Source organism: Staurois parvus, unplaced genomic scaffold (assembly GCF_062004578.1).
Source record: "Staurois parvus isolate SC_StPar_1 unplaced genomic scaffold, SC_StPar_1.0 ptg000832l, whole genome shotgun sequence".
Classification (NCBI taxonomy): domain Eukaryota; kingdom Metazoa; phylum Chordata; class Amphibia; order Anura; family Ranidae; genus Staurois; species Staurois parvus.
The window spans coordinates 2,880,439-2,891,100 of NW_028318628.1; the positions used below are offsets into that span (position 1 = coordinate 2,880,439).

Genomic DNA, 10,662 nt, shown 5'->3' on the forward strand with positions numbered 1-10,662 from the left:
TCTTCTCATCCTTCTCCTTCTTCTCATCCTTCTCCTTCTTCTCATCCTTCTCCTTCTCCTTCTTCTCATCCTTCTTCTCATCCTTCTCCTTCTCCTTCTTCTCATCCTTCTCCTTCTCCTTCTTCTCATCCTTCTCCTTCTCCTTCTTCTCATCCTTCTCCTTCTCCTTCTCCTTCCTCATCTCCAAGGGCATTTAAATTAAAGGTACAGTGTTCTGCACTAATTTAAAGGCTCTCTGAAGCCTAGAAACCCTTTTTATAAGTCATCTTCGTAGCGAAGAAATTCGCATCGAATCGAATTTCACACTGGAATTCGCCGAATCAGCCGAATCGAATTTTTGAGAAATTCGCTCATCTCTAGTAGTAATAGAAATGACCTTGAGGTATAAAAGGTTAGGGCAATCACTAAGGTAGGTTGAAGCTTACCAATTCGCAGTGGGCTATAAAATGGCAAGGGGAATGTTGCCGACCCTTTATACAGGAGCAGGCTGGTGTTGAGGGAATGGACTGAGCACAGAGCCTGCATTCTACATACTATCTATTATAGTCTGTGTCAGTGCACACTTTAGTAGATCCCATTCAGCCCTCTCTGTTCTTCTTTACCTAGGTGTTCCTGTGGCAACACCGTTTCTAGGATATTTTTCTAACCTTTATTTCTGTTGCTTGCTTAAAGAGGCTGTCCACCCGACTTCAGTCTCAAAACTTTGAGTGTCCTCACTTTAGTCCAGAAATTACAGAGAAATCCACCAGGTTTGTCTTTGCCTCACTGCACCTGGTTTCTGTCGATATAAAGGACACATACCCACATGTCCCCATTTCTCCAGCACATCAGTATTTCCTATTGCTTTGCTGTCTGGCCCCTACATTACATTCATGGCTCTTCCCTTTTAGTCTCCCGTCTGCTGCTTGGGTGTTCTCCAATGTGCTGGTCCTAATATTAGCCCTACTGCACGTTTGTGACATTCTAATTATGGGATACTGAGACAATCTCCTGTTGAGGGTACAGTTGATACAGGCTTTATTGGATAATGTGGCTTTGACTGAACAGACGTTAAATGGTTTGGATGGATCCTGAACCCTCAGACATTTTTGCTAGAACCAGCTCATCATTTTGGATAGCCTTGAACAAGTTTTGGACAACGTGCCTAAAAGTTAGGCGCGTTTTAGCACTTGAGGGTTTATTCATTTTGATATCCAAAATAAATTATTATTCTGGCCAATGAAATGAATTAACGCCCAAGCTGTTGACGCCTGTGAACATGCCTTGTCCAACGACCGTATTTTATTTTACAAATGCTCTGTCGGCTGAATGGGCACAAATTCCCATAGGCAGATTCCACAATGGTGAATAAAGTCGTCCCAGAAGGGTGATTGCCTATAATTAGTGCCAAGGATTTGGGAATGTGATGTCATAAAGCTGTGATAGTAAGGTGTCAACAAACATTTGGCCATATAGTGTGCCATGAAAGTGTAATATTTATTCCTTCATGTATAATAGATATTTAAATAATATTTAACTGTTACACATGTTACTTTGTCTTGAAACAATATTTTTGTAAACTTCATTGTCCAATGGCCCCATGGTTCCCGTCTAATAACAATTTATTTTAGCAAGAAGCTAACAAAATTGTGAAAACCTGTGCAATCAAACTGACTTCTTCATCATTGAACTTCGATCCTGGAAGCATTTCAAACTGATCTCAAATGCCAGTAGAATGCTCCTCGAAGCAAGCTGTAATTGCCAATTGACAGAAGTCCAAAGCCACCCCACCCAGGCCCTAAAATTCTCCATAGACAGTAATATTTTTATTGGTCAGTTTGTCATTTAACGTGCTTCATGAGTGCCAGTTTCAAGCATTTGGTAATTTGGGTTTGACACAACATGGGTATGGCTATTTTACAGAGAAAATTAAATCATAGTAAAGGATGTAAGTGTACACTTCTCTTAGCTTGTAGCAGCAAATAATATGTCTGATAAGCCTGGGCAGGGCATGATATGATTTGCCTCACAGACTGTTTGTTCTTTTAGCTAAATTTAGTTTTAACTACTGTAAAATCGAGCCTCTTCCTTGTTTTTTTTTTTTTTTTTCAATCAGGTCAGCTGCCCCTGAATCCTGATGATGCCTTGAAGATAGAGCCTGAGGAACAACAGTGGCTACGAGATATAGAGCATTCATCAGATGCAAATAAGAGTGCGGAGTCAGTGCCATTAACAAATGATCCAGAATCTGCTTTATTAGACAGAGCTCAGAGGTCACATGACAACCATTGTCTATTACCTGGGACACCTGACTGCGTGGCTTCATCTTGTACCAATGTAAAGGCGATAACACATGAAGATTCTCTAAATATAAAGGAGGAAATTCTAGAAAACTCATGCACTGGTTAGTAGAAATTGTACTAAAGTCTATACAAAGAATCAGGCCTGGAGTGGGACAAAAAATTAGGCCTGGGCATTTTATACTTGGCAGCCAATTTCTCCAGGGACCGAGAAGGGGAGAATAGGGGTTGGTGTTTGTGGGGGAGGTTGGTGACAGGATATTCATGGATTCAGTTCTTCGTACTGTAATGTAAAGGGGCACTGTGATATTAAGGGGTCTGCACTATAAAGGGGCACTGTATTGATTATAGTGCAGTTCCATTTATATCACAGTGCCCGTTACATTACAGTGCCCCTAGCACTCATAGCCCCCTATCACAGTTCCACTTGCAGTCACTCTCCCCCCCCCCCCCCCTTTTCTCTCTAATCTCAGTGCCGGCTATATATTCAGCAAAGAGACATAGCCCCGTCCAGCAAACAGCCCAATTCAGCAAGGAAACATCCCCATCCAGCAAAGAGACAGCCCAGTCCAGCAAAGAGACATTCTAGTCCAACAAACAGGCAGCCCACTTCAGCAAGGAGACATCCTAATCCAGCAAAGAGACAGCCCAATCTAGCAAAGAGACATCCTAATCCAGCAAGGAGACAGCCCAGTCAGTCAAGTCTATGCAAATTGTCTTATAATTTGTTCTAACAGTAAGTGTTCACGTGCAGTGGCAGGCTGGCACACACTCACTTTTTTCTTCAGCCCAGGCTGGCTCCCTGTGGGGTCTGTGGCGGTGGCAACAGTGACACCTATCTGGCATCACGCAAAAGGGGTCTTATCTAGCTCCTCCCCCTCCACACTCTCAGGCAGCCCACTGGTCTGCTGAGCACTAGCTTCCTCCCCCTGCTCCAATGGCCATACAGGAGGGAATTGACTGAGCAAACAGAAAGAAACCGAGGATTGGTGCGGGCTGGAGACGAGTAGCAGCTCAGCTGCCGCACCTGCTGTGCGTTGCACCCCCCATCATGTACATGCGGCCCCATGGCCCCAGCCCACTGGGCAAATACCCGGTGTGCCTTATGGCCATTCTAGGCCTACAAAGAATTCACAAAGAGTGGCCAGCCTTGTGCACAGGTTCTCAAGGATGGTCTGTGGCTGCGTTTCACTGATTGCTAGGATGCCTCAGAGATGCCAGCATCCTAACAACCAGTGACCTTTTGCGGCCAAGTGTCACACTCCTCCATCCCAAAGTGGACAAATTCCTCCATCCCAACACAAATGACGTCAAAATGACATTGCTCTTATTTTCCAGAAGTTTCTCTATCTCCAAACCTGCGGTATTTCTTTATGAATTACAAGCCCAATTCCAAAAAAATTGCAACACTGTGTAAAATCTACATTAAAACAGAATGCAATGATTTGCAAATATAAAATCGTATTTTATTCTCAATAGAGAACATATCAAGTGTTTAAACTGAGAATATGTACCATTTTAAAGAAAAAAATAAGGTACTTTTGAAAGTGATTGCAACAACACATTTATTTTAATCTTGTTTCAAGGTGCACCAAATATTTTCAGTTTGTGAAAGGTGTGGACTGCAGGCAGGTCAGTTAAGCACCTGGACTCTTCTAGTACGAAGCCATGCTGTTGTCATAAATACAGTGTGCAGTTTAACATCGCTCTGCTGAAATATGCACGGCCTTCCCTGAAAAAAATGTTGTTGGATGGAAGCATTTGTTGCTCCAAAACATAGATATACAGTGGGTATAGAAAAGAATCACCCCCCTTTTAAAATAATTACATTTTGTTGCTTTGCAGCCTGAAATGAACAGAGACACAGTGTTTGTTTTATCCAGCTCTACTTACTCAGTTCAACTTATAACATCCAAGTGAAAGATATAACACCAAGTCAGAAAAAAAAAAAATCAAAACCAGAATCACACAGTTGTAAAAAGTATTCCTGGGCCCATGCAGTGATGTCCATCACAGAAATATATGCCTGTTTTTAATGCAGTGCAGTCTGAGGACCCAAAGATCACAGGCATCCAATATTGTGTTTAAGCCTTGTCTCTTTCACACAGAGATTTCTCTCCAGATTCTCAGAATCTTTTGTAGTTATGTACTGTACTTATGTACTGTAGGTGATTATATATTTAAGGGCTTTGCAATTTTACATTGAGGAATATTATTCTGAAATTGACAATTTTTAGACTTATTTTTTCACAAATTGGTGAATTTCTGCTCATTTGCATGGTGTAAAAGCACCAATGCAGCTCCATGTGGTTTTGTTTTGAAAAAGTCAGGGACTTTTTCCCCTGCAGGAAATGTAGATACAGTAGCCCATTCCATTGAATGGGCTGCTGTGCCCCCACAAATATGAGCTGCACCACCCACACAGATGAAAAGCTAGACTAAAAGCCTATACTCTTCTTTACTGTGATTTGTTACAATTTTGTGTACTTATCTTGTAGCTGGTGACCACCTTGAGAAGAACATTAATGGAGAGATGACGGCATGCCCGTACTTACCTGCCAGGGGAGTTGACTTTGATGTTTCTAACATATTAAACAAAGACAAGTCTGACAAGATGGAGACAATTAAAAGTCCTTTAGAGAAGACCACATTAAAACATGCAGCTAATAGCAGCTTAGGTGTAAGCACATGGGTTAATGGATCAAATGACGACAGCAGAGCTCAACGTGAAGGAAAGCGCTTTCTGTGTGCCGAGTGTGGGAAAAGTTTCACCAGGAAGTCTTCCCTTATTGTACATCAGAGAGTCCACACAGGGGAGAAAAGCTTTATGTGTACAAAGTGTGGGAAGATGTTTGGCCTCAAGTCTTCTATGGTCAGACACATGAGAACTCACTCTTGAGAGCTGTTAACTTGCCCTGAATGTGGGGAAACCTTCAGGAACCATTCCAAGCATTTACAGCACTAGATTTTTCATAAAGTGGACTGATCCAATTTTGTCCCAACTACTGATCCATTGTAATGCATTTCATCGCTCATGCCAAGAAGCCAAAAACAAACATCACAGTAAAGACTGTAAAACGTTCACATACATCTATCAGGTTTCTCGTGTATATGAATAATATATGTAGTGTTAATATGTCAGAAACCGTCTATGAACGACCATTGCTTATGTGTATCGTGTGATGTTTTTTTCTGTAACCACTTGCCCTCCAGAGGATTTACCCCCCTTCTTGACCAGGCCATTTTTTGTGATACGGCACTGCATTACTTTAACTGACAACTGCGCGGTTATGCAACGTGGTATTTGATCACTTCTGCGTTTTATTTTTTGCGCTATAAAAAAAAAGACCAACATTTAAAAAAAAAAAAAACCCAATATTTTTTACTTTTTGCTATAAAACATATCCAGTTAAAAAAAAATTTAAAATATCTAATTTCTTCATAAATTTAGGCCAAAATGTATTCTGCTGTATGTCTTTGCTAAAAAAAATCCAATAATTGTATATTAATTGGTTTACATGAAAGTTACAGGGCCTACAAATGGCGGTATATATAATGTAATTTTTTTTTTTTTTCATACTACTTATGGCGGCGATCAGAAACTTAAAGCGGGACTGTGGCAGGCATTCAGACACTGGTTGAGAACTAACTGACATCCCCAGTGACACTAATACAAGGATCAGTGCTAATACAAAGCACTCCACTAATGACACTGGGCAGGAAGGGGTTAACATCTGTGGTGATCAAAGGGTTAACTGTATGCTGTGTGTGTTTTACTAGGGAGACATGCTGTGCAGAGAGATAGAAAGCAGCATGTCCATGCTGACAGGAGAGGGACCTGTGTTGTTTACACACAGATCTCTCCCCTGTCAGCTTTGCCAATGATCACTGAGTGCTGGCTGGGATCTGGTGATTGACATATTCAGCCACCAATAACGGCGTGGGTAGGACAGCGCATGTTCTACCCCCTCTCACTCTCCATGGGCACCTTTCCCTCCCCGCTCAAACATGCACTGGTTACCCCAATACTCAAAAAACCCTCGCTGGACCCCACCTGTTTAAATAACTTAAGACCCATCTCCCTGCTCCCATTTACCTCCAAGCTTCTCGAGCGCCTTGTTCACAACCGTATGAACTTCTACCTCACCGACAACAACCTTCTTAATCCCCGACAGTCTGGCTTCCGCCCACAACATTCTACTGAAACCGGCCTACTAAAACTCACTAATGACCTACTAACTGCTGAGACCAACGGCCATTACTCCATACTCATACTCCTTTACGCTTCCTTTGACACAGTCGACCACCTGCTCCTCCTCAGTAAACTCCATTCCATCAGCCTCCGTGACTCTGCTCTCTCCTGGTTCTCCTCTTACATTTCTCAACGCACTTTCAGTGTCACATACAACTCCTGCTCCTCTCCCTCTTTCTGTTCTGTTCTTCGGCCTCTCCTTTTCTCTCTCTACACCTCCTCCCTTGGCCAATTGATAACCTCCCATGGCTTCCAATACCACCTCTATGCTGATGACACCCAGATCTATCTCTCCACTCCCCAGCTCACCCCCTCAATCTCCTCACGTATCACAAACCTACTAAGCAACATATCAGCATGGATGTCACACCACTACCTTAAACTAAATCTTTCCAAAACCAAGCTTGTAATATTTCCTCCCCCCTGATCCCCCACTCACGACTTTACCATTAAGATCAACAGCACAACCATTGGTTCTTCCCCTCATGCTAGGGTGCTAGGTGTAATCTTAGACTCTGACCTCTCTTTTGGGCCCCACATCCAATCACTGGCTAAATCCTGCCGCCTCAACCTCTGGAACATTTCCAAAATCTGCCCCTTTCTGACCAATGACACCACAAAACAACTCATCCACGCCTTGGTTTTATCCCGCCTCGATTACTGCAACTCCCTCCTCACTGGTCTACAGTTACACAGGCTATCCTCCTTCAGTTTATTATGAATGCTGCTGCTAGACTCATACACCTAACCAACTGATCAGCAACTGCTGCCCCTCTCTGCCAATCCCTTCATTGGTTTCAACTAAACCAATGTATAAAATTCAAAATACTAACCACAGCTTACAAAGCCATCCACAACACTGCCCCCAGCTACATCGCCAACCTCATACGCAGATATCACCTAAATTGTCCACTCCTCCCAAGATAGCTTCCTCTCTAGCTCCGTCATCCCCTCCTTCCACGCTCGCCTCCAGAACTTCTCTGGAGCCTCTTCTATCCTCTGGAACTTCCTACCACAGTATGTCCAGTCAGCCCCCACCCTGTCTGCCTGTCTACGATCTTTGAAAACTCACTTATTCAGGGAAGCCTACCCCACCTTCACCTAAGAACTGTACTTGAATCACCTCCACCAGATCATCCCCGCAGCTATCACCTTTGTATCACCTCCCCTTCCTTTAGATTGTAAGCTCCACAAGCAGGGTCCTCCTATTAATTCTGTACTGAAATGTATTGTAATTGTACTGTCTCCCTTTATATTGTAAAGCGCTGCGCAAACTGTTGGCGCTATATAAATCCAGTATAATAATAGAAAAGAAGACAGCAGAAAATAAAAGAATACAATAGAAAACAATAGAGTGAAATAAAACTGTTGGCGCTATATAAATCATGTATAATAATATTCCATAGTTGTAGATGCTTTAACTTCCACACAAACCAATTATTATACACTTTTGTTTACTAAATGTGTAGCAGAATACATTTTGGCTTAAATTTATGAAGACGTTTGATTTTTTTGTTGTTGGATTTGCTTTATAACAGAAAGAAAATGTTTTTGTTTCAAAATTTTCAGTCTTTTTTTTTTGTTTTTGTTTATATAAGAAAAAACCCACTAAAAAAGGCTCTATTTTTATACATTTCATTTGGATACAGTGTTGCATGACCACACAATAGCAAAAAATGCCCTGGTCATAAAGGAGGTAAAGCCTTCTGGAGTTGAAGTGGTTAAACTTTGGCAAACAAAAACTGGAAGCTGATTGATTTTTATTTAGAGTTGCATTTGACTTTGCACTCTCCAGATTTAGTAAATCAACTCCATAATTTTTTCAGCTTGTATAATATAACTGAATAGTAACAAAAGACTCTATTTTGCTTGTAACAAGTGTAACCAAAACTTGGGTATTAGATACAAGGTCTGTTCCAAAGAATCTGGTGGGACTGACATCAGAAGGCTATTCATGCAGATTCAGCCAGTCCAATAAGATCCCCCACATTGCTAGAAACCTTAGAACCAAAGCTAAAGTGCACTGCTGTGCGCCAAACAGTGATTTGCACTGTTGGACAATAAACTCTGATGCAGACAAAAGTATAAGTTTGTCAAAAATGTATGCTAACATTTTACATGCAGGTTTTTCGGCATACAGACCCATAGGGGTTTATTTACTAAAGCTGGAGAGTCCAAAATCAGTCTCCCTTCTGCATAGAAACCAATCAGCTTCTAACCTCAGCTTGTTCAATGAAGCTTTGGCAATGAAACCTGGAAGCTGATTGGTTTCTATGCAGAAGGGAGTCTGATTTTGGACTCTCCAGCTTTAGTAAATAAACCCCATAGTGTTGATCAGTGACCTACAGAGTATCAGGGGTTCCCCTCTAATCCTTGATGTACACCTATGCATCTCTTAGGTTGGCCGTACACTATACAATTTTCTGCCCAATTTCCTTTAGATTTACCTTCAACTATGTAGTGCAAGGGCCTGCCTAATTGGATACAATTCAAAGTGTTGTTTAGGTTTGACCTTGAAGCAAAATTCTTCAATTATACACTATACAATTTTCTTACAGTTTTCTGCCCAATTTCTTTTAGATTTACCTTCCACTATGTAGCACAAGGGCCTGCCTAATTAGATACAATTCAAAGTGTTGTTTAGGTTTGACCTCATATTATATGGATTTTGGTAAATCTAAAGCAAAAATCTCAGGAAAATTGTATAATGTATGGCCAGACTTATGCAGGCCATAGACGGGTCGAACATCGGCTGATTTTTCGAATGATAAACGAAAAATTGGTCGTTCGCTTGGCCGACGTTACCACCAACGATTAAAAAAAATCATCCGACTAAATCATAAAGTTCACCCCATAACTTCTGTCCCTTGCAGGTCACAGCTCATGTGCAGATTTTTTTATCGTTAAAACGATCGTCCGATTTGGCCATCATTGCTGGGAAAATCGGCCGATCGTCCAAATCGGCCGCAAATTTCCCAACATAACCGATAATCTGAAAGTGCAAAATACACGAAAAACGGCCGACGAACTAATCCACTAACGGTACGAAAATCGGCCGATTTTTCTTTCTGCCGAAAAATCGGACGATTAACGACCCATCTATGGCCTGTATAAGTGTGTTTTGCATTTTGCAGAGATGCACTACATCCATTTAACATGGTTTCCTATGGATCTAGTTCACATCTGTGCATTTTGAGCCAGTGTGTTTTCGGAAAGGATCAGGGACTTTTTTTTCCTCAGAAAATTGCATTTTCAATGTAATAGACCCACACCAATAACGCAAGAGTTGCATTTTTGATGCATTTTGCTTTTTTTCTTTGGGCTAATAGCAAAGTATGACAATTCAGTTCATGTAGTGTGACTTTGATGCAACTTTACACTCTCTAGCACTCAAGTAGCATACCACTTATACATATCGGTAAAAAGCAACCTCATGCTTTGGTGGTAAGACACTCCTGACCTCATCAAGACTGATGCAGGGTCCATAGCCCTGCATTAGACATGAGGACACTGAGGAACAGTAATAATACTGCTTTTCCTATCTACTAGACCTAAACAAGCATTTAACCCTTGCAGTGCAGGGGCAGGCCCACTGCCAGGGAGGATTGTTTTACTGTTCATGGAACACCCTGGAGAACACAGTAGTGGGATTTGCAATTTTTTATGTTGCATGATGTTTGCAAAGTTATCTACCGCATATTTTCAAAATAAAATACACTCAAATTAATTTTAGTGCAAACGAATAATATTCTAGTGAATTGTTTGGTAAAATATAAAATATGTAATTGCTTTGAGTAAATGGATTACAAACAAGCGTTAATATTGCTTGTTCCTGTGAAATCACAAAAAACAATGATACCCACAGTTCTCCATAGGTCACATTTTAGGAGCCGTTATAGCAGTGGTTCTCAACCTGTGGGTCGTGACCCCTTTGGGGGTCGAACAACCCTTTCACAGGGGTCCCCTAAGACCATCAGAAAACACATTTCTGATGTGTAAAGAGCAGCTACTGTGTAGAAAGCAGCTGCTGTGTTGAAAGCAGCTACTGTGTTAAAAGCAGCTACTGTGTTGAAAGCAGCAGTATTGGAGGTAAAACGACACTCATGAATTATAATTACTGGGTAAATAATT

The 10,662-nt window shown here is 41.4% G+C and overlaps 1 protein-coding gene across 1 annotated transcript in view; it reads left to right on the top strand.

The window, feature by feature from the left end:
* LOC149443776 (uncharacterized) overlaps positions 1 to 10,258 on the top strand; it is a 29,387-nt gene extending 19,129 nt beyond the window's left edge. The window contains exons 6-7 of the mRNA XM_089655305.1: positions 2,096 to 2,383; positions 4,778 to 10,258. Of these exons, the coding sequence (XP_089511431.1) occupies positions 2,096 to 2,383; positions 4,778 to 5,178 (689 nt within the window). The 3' untranslated portion in view covers positions 5,179 to 10,258. The remainder of the gene's footprint in view (positions 1 to 2,095; positions 2,384 to 4,777) is intronic.
* The last annotated feature ends 404 nt before the right edge of the window (positions 10,259 to 10,662 follow it).